Source organism: Scomber japonicus, chromosome 17 (genome assembly GCF_027409825.1).
Source record: "Scomber japonicus isolate fScoJap1 chromosome 17, fScoJap1.pri, whole genome shotgun sequence".
Lineage (NCBI taxonomy): Eukaryota > Metazoa > Chordata > Actinopteri > Scombriformes > Scombridae > Scomber > Scomber japonicus.
In genome coordinates, this window is record NC_070594.1 from 24,843,764 (window position 1) to 24,863,536 (window position 19,773).

At 38.3% G+C, this 19,773-nt stretch overlaps 1 protein-coding gene across 1 annotated transcript in view; it reads left to right on the plus strand.

Annotated features, from left to right (window-relative positions):
• Positions 1–7,740, plus strand: part of scara5 (scavenger receptor class A, member 5 (putative)) — an 86,815-nt gene extending 79,075 nt beyond the window's left edge. Inside the window, exon 11 of the mRNA XM_053337029.1 lies at positions 7,445–7,740. Within this exon, the coding sequence (XP_053193004.1) occupies positions 7,445–7,578 (134 nt within the window). The 3' untranslated portion in view covers positions 7,579–7,740. The remainder of the gene's footprint in view (positions 1–7,444) is intronic.
• Positions 7,741–19,773: the final 12,033 nt, after the last annotated feature.

Here is a 19,773-nt window from a genome sequence, read left to right on the forward strand (position 1 = left end):
ACGTTTTTCAAGACCTTTTGGGGCATTTCTCAGGACCAGATTTGAGAGGAAAGAACACACTGTACAGAGCAAATGACCAAATCAAGAAGCCAGTTATTAGCTCAGTGCAATGAAGAAAAGGCCTTACTGTAATTACTCACTAACATAATTCAAAAAATGCCCCAGTCTTGTTATTTTGCTAATAAAATATTTACATGTGTTTTTGACCGATGTAATTTGACCGATACTTTTTTCCAAAGCAACTCACATTTTTGCCATACACATTTTGGTTTAGGGTAATTTGGGCATCTTTCTCAATTACCCTATGACACTGGAACAAGAGGAGCTTAGGAGCTGAATCACCAGCTTTGCAGTTGATCACAATTAATTGTAGCTAATCATCTGTAGCTCTGCTGGTAATCCACTTTACCAGCAGAGCTACAGCCTTCCCATGAGGCAAATCAGAAAATCAGGATTGCAACCAGATCGATAATAAAAAAAACTAAATATACAAGAAAGAAAAAGCATCACAAATGACTACATTGCATGCAAGATTCTTCACCAGACCACTAGAAAGCCTGAGAGGAGAGGGTGCATTCATGATCTCATATCAAGCCCGAAACCCTCACGAGAAGAAAAACTTTCAAATGTTTTGTTTTCTGTGCAAATCCATCTGCATTGGATGAAAACTCTCAGCCGAAGCGACTAAAGCGCACAGGCAGGCACAGATTGTTATTTTTGTACTACAATCTACAATATTTGCTCAGCTAAAGTACTCCAATAACCAAACCATAAAGCAATCCGTCAATGCATGCGTCCAAATGATGAGTCTATGTTTTTTCAGCAACATAATTCATTTTGACTGGGCTTACTTTTACACATGCTCACCACAAGATCCATTTAGTAGCTGTTCTGCAGTTTTCAAGGTCAAGAATTAACTTTCAGTCTTAATCCTATACAGTTGTTTTTGGCATAAAACCATATGAAGTGCAGTTTGTTAGTTCTTAACATGTTAGCATTTTGATGATGCCGGTTGTAAGCCTGCAACAACAATGAAAATGTAGAGCATTAGTTACGTTGATGTCTGTAATCATCCACAGATGTTCAACAATATATTTGTGTATTATTTATGGTGCTTTTAAAACATGATATGTTTGAGTTGATGATGTGTCTTAGCTCCATGTCTAAACGGTCCCAAAGACTTCTTCGTAGAGTTCAGACTCCTGAGCTCACACTGCTTCTATCTCTCATGCGTGGAAACAAAAGAAATTGTTTTTTTTTTACCTAATAATCAGTGAGTAGACACAAATAACATACAGAGAATGAGTTACAGAGGATAGAAAATGTGGTATTTAACTAAATCCAGGACTGGATAATTTTCTGCAGATAGGATTTGTTTTTTGTCAACATAATTTTAAATTTAGTGTCATGTTGGATTTTTCAAATCACTCTAAAATGTCCCTGTATACTCCCCTCACAGTGTGTTGGACGTTTAACACTTATTTGTGGAAACCTGCAATAAATTTGTGCTATAAAAAAAGCGTGTTGAGACCCAGAGTAAACGCTTTAAAGGCCCATGTCCATTAAAGTAAATCCCCAGAAGGCACAGCAGCCGAGCAGCTGGGGCTCATGTACAACAACACTAGACCTGGCTACCACCACAGCTCCATGTGCACTTTACCCAATGCATACCTCATTTCCACTCAGTGCGCGGCTGCACGGAGCCACGTGCACTCAGTGTTTCCTGCTGCTTTCAAGATGTCAAATCTGCAGCCAGTTTTCTCTTTATTGTTACGTTTCGAATCGAAGCAGGAATGTCTGAAGCAGATGGTTTGATTGAGATGCCGGTGTGCTCATTTTTGCTGTTTTTTTTTATTGAGCTATCATTCAAATTGTGTCATTGTGATCAGATTTTACAGACACATGTTTCATTTGTTGTGTGTTTGTAGACAAATTCCATTTATAATTTGTCTGTTTGTGCTGGAAGATGAATCCCTCCTCTGTTTTCCCTTTTAATAAAGTTTTTTTCTTTTCTGAATCATCAGGTATCTAAAGACGCTTATTAGGACTGGGTATCGGTACCTTTTTAAGGTATCAACTGAAATAAATGGATTAGTATTGAAACATCTCCCATCAAACGATACCAATCCGTCCTTTTTGCACCCAGAGCGAGAAAATATGACTATTTGCATGGACTTGCTCACAGTAAATCAATGCAAGCATTCTTTGATTTAATGCACCATGTGATTGGTCCACTGCAACAGCAGCTACAACCTGTCTGTGGTAGTGAAGTCGTGGGGAATTTGAGTTAGCGTGCTTAACAGTTCAGCAGGCAAGACGCTACCTAAACACTAGATTCGACTTGCTAACCAAGCTAAATGGTATAAGTCAGGGTTTCTGTTGAGAGTTTATGAGTCCAGTGATGATCTAAACACTTCAAAACTTTCTACAGTTTTTTTTATCCTTAGTTGCCTTCATTGAGCTTCGATGCAGTAATAACGGAGAAACAGGCCAGCTTGAAACTGACAGGACTGGAAACATAACAGTTTCCAAACCCTTGAGAGCACGTTTAAGGAATGTCCTGTGTATCTTTAAAACGCATAAACACACATATATTGAAGCCTCAGTCAATTCAATCAAGGCCAGTGGAGCACCAGAGCTGCATTTATTTCTCACTACTGATCTAGTTCAAGGACTACAATTAGACTCTGAACTTCTCCGTCTGCATGAAGTAAATGAAAAACTTTAACGCTTTCTTCCTGTGAGGGAAACTTTAATGGAACAACACTTCATAAAACACATCAGTGGTAGACGTGCTGTCTAACACAGTCCCAGTGAGAGTTTTGGAAACATTTCTTTATTGCGTGGCTCATCAAGCATGTCTGACATGTCTGCATGAGTTCCATGTCACATGCTGCTACACCTTCTATCAATTTTCTTAAATGTGCTTCCAGCAGAGGAGTAGGAAAAGTAGACAGTTTGATTTTCCAGTGCAACGAGTCGTTCCAGAAGATGAAGTCTTTGCAGGCCAGATACCTGAAGTTGTAAGTGTAAGCTGTAATGACAGTTCTGATTGATTATGTTTGTGGCTCATCCAACCTATTAACTAAGGAGCATGGTATTATGTATAAAATGATACAGCTTCAATTGAATCAGTAATTTAACATATTTAGCTAGAAAGAAAAGTTTTCCATGACAGAGCTAATACTAAGATTTAATGTTAACATGACAGAAAGTATAAAAGCCATTTAATAAATGAACCAAAACATCTTATTACCGGAGACATGTCCAATAAATATTTTACCTGCTAGTATTTTATCTCATAAAGGTTGCCAAAACCTGACTCTTTAACTATTCTAAAAAAATAAATCAACACTAAATCACATACAGAAGCCGTATTGAGTGACTGATGATGCTGTCAGAAGCATAATACTACTCAAAAATATAACCAATTTTGGCTGGACTGCAACAGTGTGAACCTGATGTGCCAGATGGTTTGTTACACAGAACCATCTGAGAAGTTGTCCATGGTCCACTTTAAAAAATACTTGGCAGTTGATTGGATGAACCATCTGTCTATCACTGTCTTACTTTGTGAAGCAGTTGGAATCCAAACACTGATTAGTCTGAACTACCAGTGGTTTGGCTATTTTATTAGGCTACATAACAGTTTGGATTTTATTATAGCTACATAACAGTTTGGATTTTATTATAGCTACATTACAGATTGAATAATATGATTTATTGCTTTTCTCTATCGAGCATTTTCTAAGGTTTTGAACTAGTCTTTTTTAAATTTTTCTCTGTGCTGATGGTTTGTGTGTTGAATTTCTAATTAAATATCATACTTTGACAATGATTTACAGATATTTAAACAGGTAGTCTAACTGAAATCAAGGTATCTATTTCATGAGAGACCAGACTAAACACTCACAGTACAGTGTATACAAAGCAAATCATTGTCTATTCAACATGAAATTCAACACGACTTAATTTAAGCAAGCAATAGACAATAATTCCATGTTAAAGAAATGAAATGAAGAATACCCAAAACTTTTTCTGTGTCATCATGTGTGCGTTTTCTTTCCTTCTTTTTGAGGACCAATTTCAGTTGAAAACCAGCGTCGTGAGGTCATTTCTGAGTTATGAGGACATTTTAGCTGGTCCTCACAACTTCAAAGGGTAATTTGATGGTTTTAAGGTTAGAATTAGGTTTAGGTTCAGTTCAGGGTAAGTATTGGGTTAAGGTATTTAGTTGTTATGGTAAAGGGTAATGCATCATGTCAGTGGGTGACATGATATACACAAGGATATAAAGACAACCATGTGTGTTTGTGTGTGCGCATGTCTTTCTGTCTTTGAGGGAACCAATTTCAGTTGAAGGCCAGCATTGTGAGGACATTTCTGTGCTGTGAAGACATTTTGACCTGTCCTCACAAATTCATAGGACAACTTGAGGGTTAAGACTTGTTTTTAAAGTTAAGATTAGAATTTGGTTTCTGTTCATTGTAGAGTCAGGGTTGAGTTGAGGTATTTAGTTGTTCTGGTTAAGTGGCTGGGGAATGCATCATGTGAATGTGTGTCCTCACAACTTGGATATAAAGGCAACCATGTGTGTGTGTGTGTGTGTTTTGCACCTCAGGGCCAACATACTTTTCATATAAAATGCCTTTGCAGATCATGAAGTCATTACCTGTGACAGAGGGCAGGAGCTTACTGTTAACATGAGAATACAGCAACAGTTATTAGAGTTTTCTTCTTCATTCTCTTGTAGAATAATGCATGTTTCAACCTCCGGGTCTGTTTATTATTTTTCTGCTTAGTTAATAGAGTTGGGCATGAATTAATAACACTGGAGTCTCATTCAATCCAAAACCTAATCATTGATTCATTGTACTGTTTCCATTACTCTTTAATTTACATTTCTCTTCACAAACAATAATCACTTCTCAAATAGCCCTACTGGAGTGATGATTAACTTTTAAGTGATTTTGAGCTTGACGTTGCCTTTATCTTTTTGCCAGTTGTAAAGTGGAGGATTAGGAGGATCTGAGAGATGATGAGTGGTCTTGAAAATAGCAAACATAGACTGATTGAGGAGTTTTATTTTGGCCTCATGAGCCTGTTGGCTTGACAGTAGACTACTTTAGTACTTCTGATAATACTTATCTGTTACGTGTGAATTTTTATTTGTCTATTCTTTATATTCTTCTTTTATGACTCTGCCACAATGGTGTTTGTTATATTTGGCATATTTTATATTACTCTTCTTTATCTTCTCTTATCCTGTTTGAATTTTTAGCTGTCAGCTCAGTTCACCTGAACGAACAGCTTTGATTTATAGCAGAGCAGTAAAAAATGGCAGCTATATCCCCATTTACAAGACTCCAGATGCTGCTTTAGTGGCATCACTGATGGGTTTGCCTTTCTTCTCACCTACAGGGCATAAAATCTTTAGTTATGAATCCTTTAACTGGAGTATCAGCATGTGAGTACAACCAAATGTTGTTCAGTCTCACTCTTATTCCCTCACAGCTGAGTATCATCATCCATAGACCATTTAAAACTGTTGCAAAACTGAATCGTCTGGGATTATCTTTCTTCAGTGAGTTTAGTTTCACAAACAGGAACCAAAGTTTATAGGAAACCAACACTGCCAAAGCTCTGCTTACCAGCTGGGACTGTGTGTTTTATTACCGGATACAGTATTACAATATCTGACCAACAATGCTACGAGGAAGTCCTGTAAGGATTTACTCAAGAAAGTCAGACACTTAAAATGACGAATTCTTCTTTTGTTTACATGAAGGAGGGGTAGCAGTGTGCTTAAGTATTTGCAGCTCATAACATTTCCCTCCAAAACCTCTTTTAATGTTGAATTTTTGGGAAAAAAGTGAAGAAATGTACTATTTGTCAGCCTGAGAATTTATTTTACACACGTCATCAAAACCAATGACCAATCATATTGATGCAAGTTTGTCATCCACATAACCTTCTTCTCACATAGTTAAAAGCTTTGTTGCTTTGCTAAGGATTTGGGGAGGGGGGGTCTCCTTTCTACATCCCACAATAACAAATAATATGTCATGATCAGTGGTTCAGAATGTTTATGTTAAGTTTGTGTATGATTTCTATACTTTGTGACCTATATACTGTATGTGTGGTAGGCACAAACTGTAGCTGCTGATTAAACTCCCAAACCCACAGCCAACATGTTCATTCCCTTTGACTCCAGTTAGGTCACTTTGACTGTGTGCACATGAATGAGAAGGAAAGTGATACATTAATGAGCCATCAGAGGGTACGCTGAACTTGGACTGCTGGTGTTGAAGTCCAGATGTGACTCTTTATCTTCCAAATAAGTTTTGGCTGGACCTTTGATCTTCAAAATGATGAGAGAGAAAAAAGAGGGAGGGTTATTGTTTTCATTTCCTGTATTCCACATCACTACCTATATACTGAGCTTTAGATGTGGGACTTCTCTTTGAGGATCTTGAAAAAGGGAATTCATGCACTTTTTATGTATATTTCTCTGTTTTCATTTAACAATAGGCAGAATATGAACAGAACTAATACAATAAGAAGAGGAAAACAAAAGGAACACAGATGGGGGAAACAAAACAAAAATAACCAAAAAAAGGTTCAGAAGTTTTCGATCTAGTTCACAAATTGACATTGCTACATTCACGTCACATGCTGCTTTCTCTGCATCACCTGTACAACACACACTTTCTATCTGGATGTCTATTTAAGGAGTCAGAACTGTCCAGATGTTGCCAAAAGAATCTTTTGCTTGCTACATTCAACCCCACCACCACCCCAGCATCAACTTACAAGCTCTGACTTCAGTCCCATGGAAGATATCTGCTATCATCACTCTCAGTCTCTCTCTGTGTATAAATGTATGCTGCAGGGAGTGATAAGATTGGAGCCAAGACATCATCAGACAATATTAACTATATATCAGTGCTAAAGTCACATGTAAGAAAACTTTCCCACAAGTTGTTTTGCAAGCTCTCACATCGTCTGATGACTCAAGAAGGTTGTATGATGACAGCGTTGGTCGTGTGAGCATTTAAAATACTGTGCATTGAAAAAATGTATGTATTCATTAAATTTGAGTTTAATTACATTGAACAATGGACTTTGGCTGACACGAGGCATCAGTTTTTGCTTAGATTTCAGGAGCGCCTGTATTATTAAGGGCCAAATCAGATAGATTGGAACTTTTCCAGAAAAACAGTGTATGTCTGGTATGTCTGAATCTCATTATAACAACAGTTCTGACATGACATGAATGCAGCATTTGACTGAAATACCAAACAATGAAAATGTGCAAAAAGAAAGCTCAAGGAAAGCCATGTAACATCAGAGCAAAGACATCGACCCCAACATCAGAAATAGTTTGTACTTGTACATTTTGTCATCAAAAACTATAATGTGATGTCTCTTCCCTCATTTTCAGGTACTGGTCTGATCTGGATGGATGATGTGGCGTGTACAGGGATTGAAGACACCATCCACCAGTGTAAGTTCTCTGGTTGGGGCAAAACCAACTGTGGCCACGTGGAGGACGCTGGTGTGACTTGTGCCATCTAAAACCCTCATGATCCTGTAATTGCTACAGCAGCCAAACATCCCCTCAAACAAGTGCCTTCAACTTTAAAGAAGATACAAGGTGGACATCTTCCAAACATTTGTCCAAGAGGTGGCGTATTAGCTGTGTGTTGCTTGTTTTACCTGCAAAAAGTGCCACCTCACCTGCGTGAACTAAATCTTCAGCTTTTCTAGAAGTTTATGACTAAACATGTGACCTTTTTAACCACAAGACTGAAAAAAGGGGCCAATGAAAATGCACAAAATTTTGAACTTTGAGCAACAAAGTTTTCATTTTATTAACCGCAGTGCACCATATGAGTTGGTACGCAGGGGGAGGATCACAGGACAGGACTCTTCATCGGGACTGAATTACAGAGCTCACCTGTCTTCCATTAAGGGTCAGTGGCCAGCTTTCATAGGAGTAAGGGGAAGTTGCCCTCAGAGGCTCGTCTGGAGTCATGTTTGTTGTTTTGACCTCTAGTTGAGAGGGAGCTGATCCAACAACTTCATCAATCTAGAGACTACATGTGTCAGATGAGGGGCTGAAATGACACAAAAAGAAACTGACAAGACAGTGTCAGTGACAAACTGTTCTTTTGTTTGCAGGTAGCTGCTCCTCACAGTATTATGTAGGAATGGCTTTTGAGTGATGCTTAATATACCAGCGTTGCCTTATCATGATATATTACATAGCATTACCTGGTAAGCACTAATTTGGTGATTTGTAGGTCAAAAACTGTCTGGAAGTCTGAGTTGAAACATAAATTCATGTCTGTGAAGATTCTCAGTCATCAAGGTCATGGTTATCTTAGGAGGTTTGGATCGAAGGCAGCTGGACTTGGTTGTAGATATTTTTTCCCTTGAAAAACCATGACCTGGGTGACTGAGAATCCTGACAGACATCCTACAAAGCATTTTGGGATGAAAACCATCAGAATGGTACAGGAGTATGAAAGGACAGCCAGGAAAATTGCAGACTACAGAAACCACCCACGGTTTAACCTGAGATGCCGAAAACACAGACTCATACGTCTAGTCTCTACAGTAAAAGGCCACAGAGCTGGAATGAGCCTGGCGAGGGAATAGAACCTGCTACTGAATGAGAGGGTGAGACAGGTTCATTTCACCACTGAAGCTTTGAATAAAGAAGCTGACAGCTTACTCCAGAAATTGAAATCACATCTGCCCAGTGCAGTCTTGGAAAAGGTCACTGATTTTATTGAGAAAGCACAACTATCTAAACAAGCCAAAAGCAAGGAAAGACAGACACGGAAATTCCTAAACCGACAGTCACAAGCCAGCAACACGAGGAAAGCAGAAGACCTTACCTTGAGGCAAGAAAGAGAATTCCACACTGGACGAAACATACGACAGATGGGTGAACTCACCCAATCAGAGCAAGATGTTCTAGCCAAAGGATTAAACTTTGCAATCACACCACAGAATTGACAAATAGGTGACCTCATCACAGCAACAGAATCAGCCATAAGGAAAAACAACTTAATGGAAACAGAGGAAGAACATCTCAGATTGAGGGTACTTTACGGCCTTTTACAATGCAAAGGCACCACAGAACCCTGCACCACCAAGCTGATAATGTACTACCAAGTGCCCAGACCCAAGAGAAGGAGCACAAACACCTTAAGGATGCACTTAAAGCTTGCATCAATCAATCAATCAATCAATCAATCAATCTTTAGTGCCAAATCACAACAGAGTTATCTCAAGGCACTTTACACATAGAGCAGGTACCCTAATTAGACCTTTGTGAAAACAGTGCAAGATCCAGGAAGAACACCAACACAAGAAGAATAGACACAATAACATCATCAATTCAAATGTGTCAGGAGTATCTGTGAACCTTAGAAGGATTTTCAACAAACACACCATCCCTATGTTTTTCAAATCCAGCAACACACTAAGACATAAACTGATCCACCTGAAAGACTGCTCACCCAATCACAAGAAAAGTAATCTGGGGTATGCAGTCCAATGCAACAAGGAATGTACATACAGACTTGTATATCAGGGAAAATAAATAACCATTAAACAAACAGGAGGGCCAACTCCTTAGGTCAAGACTCAGCAATTGACCTACACATGATAAGGGACACTCTTTTGAGGACAACAATGTACAGTTTTGGACAGGGAGGACAAATGCTTTGAAAGAGGAGTTTAGGAGTCTATCTCAGTCAAAGTAGAGAAACCATCCCTCAACAGAAGATTAGGTCCATGACACCACTTATCCCCCACCTACAAAGCTGTCCTTTCATCCCTTCCCAGGAGACAGGAAGGCCTAATGAGATAACTCCACTAACTGACATTTCAAGAGCCAAGAGCACCAACAAATCAAGTGGTATCAATGACCTCAATAATGACCCCACAGAACTTAAATACCTGGGACTCCCCACTAGTCAGTTAGAACAGAAAAACTTGTTGGATGAGAGCTGAATGGTCTTCCAGTATCTACAACCAAGTCCAGTTGCACTCAGGTCAACCCTACTTAGATAGGTGAACACATTTTCAAGTCTTTCTTAAAACAACAGTCAAATGTCTATATGAACATGGTCAGTATGAACAGGAGGAATGATAACAGCAAGATAAACATGTTTCAATGTGCATTGACAGACTTGAAAAAACGTGAACCTGTCCTTTAAAAGGTGGTTACAATTTATTTTAACTCATCCAAATAAGTTGTTTTACAGAACTCAGCGTTTTGTTTTTGGCCCACAAATGACACTCTCAACAACCCTGTTTCAGGCAGCAGCAAACAGCTGTTTTAGCACCAAACAACGGACAACGTAACAACTAGCTGGTGATGAAAGAACATTGAACCTCTAGCAGGTAATGAACCAGATACTTTCTCAGGAGTTGGTGGAGACCAAAATGGAGCTAAAAGGAGAACGAATATTTGACCTACATTTATCAAGTGGACAGGAGATGACTCAAAATAATGCTAAAGCTGCCCTGTATCTGTTGGATGAGTCACATCCAACAGACACAGGGCCACTACTTTTTAAGGGATTGGCCGTAGCTACTTTTTAAGGGAATAATTATGTTAATATTGTTATTTCAGATTGTCATTGAATGTTTCTATTGCTATTGCAAACCATCCTTTACCTGCAAATCACCAAATCAGTGCTTACTGGGTTGTTTATATTTGTAAAAAATATGAAAATGCAAAAAAAAAAATCTGCAACTAATAGCTTTGGAAAGTGTTATCAGTGGCAGTAGTTGACAGATGAAGCGATTAGGAAGAAGAGAGAACAGATGAGTATAAACAGATGGATACATGGACGCCTGCCCTGTACGATTTATAATGGGTCTGTCAGAGTTTACTGCCAAAAGTTGGGTTGTTTCAGTATTAATGCACATTCACGTGCATGCATGCACACACACACCAAACCAACCACAAAGGACAAGCTTTTTCTTATGAGTTTTATGCCTCTCTCAGTGAGGCTTAATCTTTATGGCTGCTCTCAGATCCAAAATAGCTGGTACCTCCCTTCGTCTTCAAGCCAACAGGAGACATTGAGCTGCTGGTTGGAATGAAATATATGCACTAAACTGTCTCTTTACCCAGACATGTTTTACATTTGAAGAGGGCTTTAGAGGGAAAACATTGTTAAGTGCACCTTAAAATTTGGCAAACTCAAAAACCTCTTTTTTTCCCCCCAAGGACTCCTATAACGTGTAGTAAAATCAGCCTGTTTTAGCTGTCCTACTTTAAACAAATCAAGAATTGTCTGGCCCACTTTTTCAACTTATTTTGAAATTGAATCTGCACACATGCTGTCCATTTGCGATTTTGTGTCCAAGTTAGAGGAGAAAAATGTTTTGGATATGAATTTAACTTTTTCATGCTACCATAGCCAGAAATGACTTTTTCTACCTTGTGTTCGAATGCCTTGGTGTTTGTTGGAGGTTAGTATTAAAACCGGAGGAAGGAAAAATGGGAAAGGGGAAAATGAGGTGAGAAACCAGACTCAATGAACTGATGTGTCTCAAAAGAATCTCTTGCAACAGAAGTGGGAATTGTGGGTGGGTAACTTGTTCCCCTTCTACATTTTTCCATAAAAAGCTTCACTCAGTTGCTCAACACAGACCAGGTATTATTTACCTCTGATAAAGAAACATTTTCACATACCTTTGTTTTTTTTTTTTTACATTGTCAGTTAACGAGCACAATGAAGTTCATCACAAGCATTATGATATCCTATAATGAACAGTCATGACAACTCTCTGGGCTACCAGGAAGCTAATTGATTATGCTTCTCATTCTCACTTGCTTACTGTCATCACTGTGGAGACCTAAAGGCACCTTGTGTTTTTGTTAGTTTTTTGGTTTTCTGTTAACAATGTTATATTTACACATAATTGTATGTGCTTCTTTGAGGTTTTACAAATGTAATTTTCAGTGTATCCTTCCTGCATGGTAAATAACTATGTATTTGAGATGCCACAGCACAGGATTTCCATAAATAAAAACTTCTCCAGGCCTATGCTGAGGTAAAGGATATGACTGCCAATTTCCTATATTTTCTTAGTGTCAACAAATTTGATGTGCAGGGGTCAAACCAATAATGAATTAATCTACTGACAAGTATTGTCTAGTATCCAAAGCCTGAAATGTCTTATTCCTCTGTGCTTTAGACATCGGTTCTCCAAAAACTAGTAAAACACATCAATGAGTCACACCACAGCACTGAGTGACATGTTCCTTCATAACGAAGACTGTGTAAAATTCAAATTTACAATGTAGTACAAAGTCAAGACTTTGTAACTGATCATGGTGGCGCCTGACTTACCAGAACTACTCTCTGGAGACTGACAACATGATCACTGTTATTAGTCTTTGGTGCCCAAACTCTCTGTCATGAAGGAACATGGAACAACGTGGCTCACTGGCGTGTTTTCAATAGTTTTTGGACAACAACTGAGAGGAATAAGATATATCAGGCTTTGGATACAGACACAACACTTGTAAGATGATCTGCTCGTTGCTGGTTTGGCTGTCCACATGACATTTGTTGACACTGATCAAAAATATAGAGAATCACAGGCCGTATCCTTTAGGTTTTCATTAGGGTTATTTTGTCAGGCTCGACAAAACTGCTCCAGAACCACAGAACACATTACACAGCTTCGTATTCGCAGACTGAGCACATTTCATTGCTGGCAAACTTATCTTGACATATTAAATTAGCTGAATTCTCATTTAATATTATTTTGAAGAGGAGACGAGAGTAACTTTTATGTAATAATACACCTGCCTGACCTACATGAAACCCAAACTGGAGCTGTAATGGGAAATAACTTCCCTCTGGCCTGAAATGCTGCAGATTTATTTACATTTTCCCCCAAATTCTTTTCAGATATCAAGCAGGATGGTTTGTTGGAATTCTTTCCACTGACTAAATCCAGATTTAAAGTTTGAAATGCAAAATGTGTCTCAGGAGCAGGTGATAGTGGCAAAAGCTCAGAGTCGTATCTTGAAAAAATTGTTAATGGACTTAGATTTAGTTTACTGGCATGACCTTGAATTAGGTCTGAATAATAGGGCCTTTCAAAAATCTTGCTGCCAAAGTTTCCCATTATAGCACCACTATGCAATAATCATTCAGGTTTGTTTAATAAAGAAGCTTCAGGCTTTCATTAAAGAGCGTCATAGTACAATTTAAAGTACAACAGGAACTTACAGTCCTTGATAAACAGTCCATATACAGTATTTATATATATATGCATTAGGAGAGGTATGAGCATGAGGGTGATTTGAAAGAAATGAGTTGAGTATGATGGGAACATTTTGAAATGTACAAGTCTATAGAGCTGTGTGCTTTCCAACACGTATGCATGATTGAGTGTAACACTTGTACTATACCTGCTCTGTTTTTCTGTGCACTACCAAAGTGAAGCTGACAGTACGACTGAGTGGCGGCCAGGCCTTTGTGTACGGTCCTGATGTCTCTCATTCATCTTGTAGAGGCGTCACATTCAGCACTTTGGCCGCAAAGTTGTTACTTAAAGCTCTGCCTTTCTAAAACAACAGCCAAAGATAACACCCAGGGCTCCATCTGTATATTTTCTCACTCTGCTTATTTGTCATCTCCTCTTCAGAAAAATAACCCCGGTTTTGAACAGGAGAAGCAAACAAAATATTGTTGATTGAAATTCCTCTGAATCTTTTTCTCAGAACATCATTTTGTATCCACACAGATTGTAAGAGATGTATGTGTATTTGTATGTATTCTGTTGTAGTATTCCACAGTATTAATGCAAACAGGTCATATTCATTTATATCCATTAAACTGTGCTGAACAGTACAATGTTTTGATAGCAAGAGCCACATATAATATTAGCACAGCTATGGAGAAATGGCAGCATTCCCAGCTTTTGTTAACATGCTTATCTGCCACTGAAGAGTCAGCGTTCATCAGCTTGTTTTCTTTTTCTTTTTCACTTGAGAGAAGCAAAGTGGGAGAAGTACAGAGAAATGTTTAAAGGTTAACTCGAGTGTTAAAAGGGATCATTATTGTTGTAATGTTTGCCTATGAATAGCTCAAGGTTGGTCTGTTCTGATCTTACTTCAGTAATAATACTCTATTTTCCAGCAGATAGGATTTTCTTAAACATCAGTCAGAAGCAGAGCTGCTCTGGAGGCTCACATGCACCACAGTGGGCAGAAATGAGCATTTAATAGCATTGGTTCATTAATTGGCTAACTATATTGGCAATGGCTACTTTTATGGTCAGCAAGGTTAACTGAAGCACCTTGTAGCAGGAATCAGGAATTGTAGCTACTCTTAGCACCTAAAGTCACGTAAACCAAAGTAGTTGAGAGATTGGAGATTGGTGTCCTTTCATCTTTAAACATTTGACCAAGCAGCTAAGTCAGGCTTGACTTAATTTTTAGGTTCTTAAAATCTCCCAAAACTCACCTGCACATCATCCTGACACAAAGGTGTTGCTTTTTTATTATTATGCAGACAGATAATAAGTTAGGATGAAAGAGTAGTTTGACATTTTGGGGAACATGCCTAATATTTACCCTCTCATCTAGCTCTCTGCTACAAGGTGGATTACTTTGGTTCCACGTTTAGTTTGTTCTATATTCAGTATATGTAGCTACCTTGAAATATTCAGAATACCAAGAAATAAGGACACCTTAACCATTGTCATATTTGTCCTTTTTATTTTGTCTCTGTGCTACAAACTCTACTTCTGTGTCTCCATTCAAGCCATTTTAACTCTACTTCTGAGTGGCTCCGTCTCAAAGAAATGTCACAAACACTAAACTGCTGGTAAATTTGAATTCTGGAGAACTGGAGCAACAGGTGATGTTTCCACAGACCCGTCACCTGATGAGCCTTTGAGTCCAGAGACGCTCTTCAGCCAGCCAAAATATCACAATAAATGTTCTCATATGTTCACGATGGACGGGCTACAAAGCTCACAATGTCAGAGTCCCCTCCGGCTGACTCTCTTCTCACAGCTGAACACATCTTGACTGATGTTCTTCCCGGCTGAGTCACAGACTATCAAATATCAGACGGATGAAACGTGATTTTCTGATTAGTTCGAGGCTCCTCTGACCTCAGATCAGTGCTTTCGCCTCACGGGGTCAAAAAAACTTAAATACTTAGTCTTTGGAAATGTAAAGCAGCCTAACACCATACCTTTGAAAGTCAGAACACATTACAAAGCAATTTAAAAGTGCACTTAACCGCATAAATGTGTAATTTTTTTTCCAGTACATACTTTAAATTGCTTGGTTTTTAATGTTTACTTGGTTTTGTGTCATTACAGATATAAAGATTTTACTTTGGGATAATGGCTCCTCTGTGTATACATGTCTGTTGTTGTTTTTTATCACATTGTGCTGGTTATTAGACATATAAGGGTTATGGAGTTAACAAAATGCATATAGAAATAAATGCCTACATCAAACATGATTATGTCAAAAAAATACTTGATACACAGTACTTCACGTTTGCTTAAAAAAAAAGTACACAGAACGTTTTACTTGTTCTGTTGATCTGTACCACTAAAATGCTGTATATGCACTGCTGAAGTAATAAAATGTAGATTTGTTTAAACAGGTGATCTTTGTTATTCCTGATAATATTGTAGAGGTGAATTTGAAACAGGCATTTATGACACATTGACAGGTGAAGAAAGCTGGAAGAAGTGTGTGTGTGTGTGTGTGTGTGTGTGTGTGTGTGTGTGTGTGTGTGTGTGTGTGTGTGAGAGAGAGAGAGAGAGAGAGAGAGAGTTGCACATATGATCAGAGACAATGAAGCCTGTAGCTCTGCACAATATGCATGTACGTGCCATGATTGACAGCTCTGAGGAGTAATTACAGGTATGAATGTTTCCACATGTGAGGCGGATGTAGAAATGATTGAATGAAAAAGCACCTGATCTCCATCACACATGTCCCACAGTCAGAACAAAGACCGTGAGACTATTTTGACTCAGGTCAGCATGGTTTCACTTATCCCCCAAGAAGACTTTTTTACATTTAATACAGTAAAAATGTAAAAGTATGAATTGGAACTACTTTTACACATATGTTGAGAATATCATTCGATTGATATGTTTCTCAACCGTCTACATATGCGTAACAGTTGTTCCAGTTTGTGGCCTGCAGAACAGACCCATACTTCATAAGATTTAATACCTACAGTATATGTGACAATTTCATTTGCTGTTGGTTTAGTAAAGAGCTACACAGCATGTATGTAACACCACACTGTGCAGGTAGATTACAGTTGCTACAGCTATAACTATGATCTATCATCTTCAGCATAGGCGCATCTGCCCCCCAAAGGCTTATGAAGGATAGCATGAGCCGGCCTGCCAGGTGGAAAAAGGAAACACAGCATTTCCTTCTTTAGCTCAATCCTTTGCAAATCTGGAAAATCCTAGTTATTAAGTTTGCTGCTGCTATTATAAGGAAAGTATTATTGTAGACTGTGGACACCATCTAACCATTTGTGGGGATTCATAGTGCCAGGTCTACAAGGACTTACAACAGAAATATAGCTTGGACTACTTTTGTTGATCTTGGTAAATTTCCAGTTAAGTTCATTTTAACTCTGCCATCCTTAATGACTGAGCTTTGACCATCTGTTCCTCAAGATATGGTACAGTACCACTCACCGGCTATTTGTGCTACATGTCATAAGCCCTTGACTTTGTACTGAACTTCTTCTTACGAATTTTACAAAACCACATTCCCACACATCCGCAGTAGTGTCTGCAGTGCAAAAAAATTACACTCTGATCACTGTTATTAGTTTTTGGCGCCCTTTATAACCAACTGTACACGTAGTCCTCATGACGAAGGAAGACGTACAACAGTGCAACTCACTGACGTAGTTTTTAATCGTTTTTGGACACCGACAGAGGCCTACAGCACAGATGGATAAGATATATCAGAGTTTGGAGACAGACACAATACTTGTAAGTAGATCAGTTTATTGTTGGTTTGGCTCTGCACATGAAATTTGTCATCAATAAGGAAATGATAGAAAATCACCAGCCATTTCCTTTAATACCGAAACGGACAAACAGCAGGATCTGTGTCTTCACATGCAAGGATATGTTATTAGACATTTAGTTTCTTCACAGATGATACAATCAAACTTCTTATGGGTCCTTGGAGGCTTCATTTTATAAGAATCATTTCCAGACATCAGATGCATTAAATTAGTAAAAACACTGCTTCTTTTGTGTGTCTTTTTTTGTTTGTTTGTGTTTTTTGTTGATCACCACAACCAAAGAAGAGGAAAACAATGGATGCAGCATCGCCATAAGAAGGTTGCTGCCATCCCTCCCTTTACTTTATTCCATATACTGGCATTTATCAGTGCTACTTAGACTTTGGCTTTCTGGCCTCAAGGACACGTCCAACTATACTGAGGTTTTTGTTCTTGTGCAGGCAGGAAGAGAGATATTTGTGGACATATACTGCATGTTTGCACTACAGCAAAACTTTCATTCATGGGCATAAAAAGCCACATCCTCACCAATGTAAACCACAACCAAAGAATCATGGCTGGTTCTGCACTTTATAGAGATGGAGTTTCCGGATCCTTAGAAAGTTTGAAAGACGATTTAAAGGCTGAGTTCACAATTATTCTTTCTTAAAACAATAATCAGGTTCCCAAATGAACATTGAAACATGTTTTTCTTGCTGTAATCATTCCTCTTGTTTATACTCACCAGTAAAAGATCCCTTCATAATGCCTTTACTATGTGAGTGATGGGGGACAAACTCCACAGTACTCCTTTTATGCAAAAAAAAAAGTTGCTCTTTTTGTTACTATACTTCCACCACAGCTCAACAGGGAAGCACAAAGGGGAAATTTGATGCTAAAAAGACTAAAATCCACCCTGATTACAGCAAGAAAAACCTCCTTCAGTGTTCATATAGACACCTGTTGTTGAAACTAATTACAGTTATTTATGACTGAGATGTAGTTAGTCTTGAAAACATTGTGAACCTGTCCTTTAAAAGGGTATTTAATATATTATAGTTCTATTTTCTGGTAATTGATGGTTTATAGTGTAATGTTTTTAAGTTTCCATTAAGTTGAATGAAGGGCCAATTCAAAATGGAGTTAAATGCAGTTTTGCTATTGAGAGAGATAAGTAACATGAATTGAGTGCATCTGTATTAAGGAATAAAACTGAACTTCATCTTCCTGCTAATTTAATTTTGTCTTTTTTTTCTTCTGCTGCCCATTCGTACTTCAACTTGATCTTGTAAACAGTGGTTGAAATAAAACAACAACAAAAAAACACCACATGGTTTATTTAACTGTTCTTGAGCTTTCAACCATATCACATCACATCATATCTTTATCAGCAGATGTTAGCTGCTGGTTCCAAGGCCAAGAATGAACTTTGACCTTCAGCTTTTAAGCCAAAATGGACGAGAAGTCCTCAATGTTCCCTGAAAAATATTGAAATTCGAACATGTACAAGTCCATGACAACAGTGAAAACTCCATCATGTGAAATAGTCAAAAGCTGCAAAACAGCTACAAAAACTGACCCTGCAGCGACATTATTTTCTCACTTTCTTTTAAATCTGGCTTTCTCAAAACTGCTGTAATCCTCACCATAAAAGAAAATTCACTGGGGCTGAGAGTTGGATACATTACTCAATGTAATATATTATGCAACAACATGTAAGCATCCAGCATACATGTACACACACACACACACACACACACACACACACACACACACACACACACACACACACACACACACACACACACACACACATAGAAACACACAGAAACACAGAGGAGTTGCCAGGAGGACAAGTAGAAGATGATTGCATGAGAAAAACTAGCAATATATTAACAGTACGGTAGTAAAACATACAGTAACACTTTACTGTAAGTCCTCTTGGCATTTATAAGCAGTGTGTTGTAAATCATTTATTAGCTGTTTATATACTGATTATAAATGCAGAACTGGGGGACTTGAAGTAAAGTGCTACAAAATATACCTATACTATACTAAAATTAAAGCTGCTTCAAGCTACATGCATAATCAATGTAAATGACATAACAGAGAAGTGTTTACTCACACCATATTCCTCTTATTTCTGTGTACTTGGATAATTACACAAAATATATTTGTGTTTCTCATTTCCTCTTTTTTCTCTCTCTAGTTTCTCTGTGGTCTGACCATTGAGTCCTTATTCTATAAAGTGCACCACAAACATGTGGCAGCAGAGCCCACAAACATGAGCTCATTTCCCTTCAGGGGAACGTGAATGAAGAGAAAGAGAGCGAAAGGAGAGTAATATTCCGAGTCTTCTCATCTACATCCATTTGTCACCGGACCACATTTGTGCTCCTCTTCCTCATAATGAAATAGTTATCTGTCCACACAATGAGGAGACCGGACCAAGACCATCTGCATAATGTGAGGGAGATGAAACAAAAATAGGATGATGAGAGTTGAGGTCGAAGTCACCGTCGTCACCAGTGACAAAATTCTTTCTGACAAGTCTCTGACGTTTAAGAGCAAACAGGCACATACAATAATGAAAATACCACAAATCTCCTCTAAACTTATTGCCAATATGTGCCCACAGATGAAGTTCAGCCTGCAGCCTGCAGCATGCAGCCTGCAATAACTTTAGATCATCAGTAGACTGGATTACCAATGT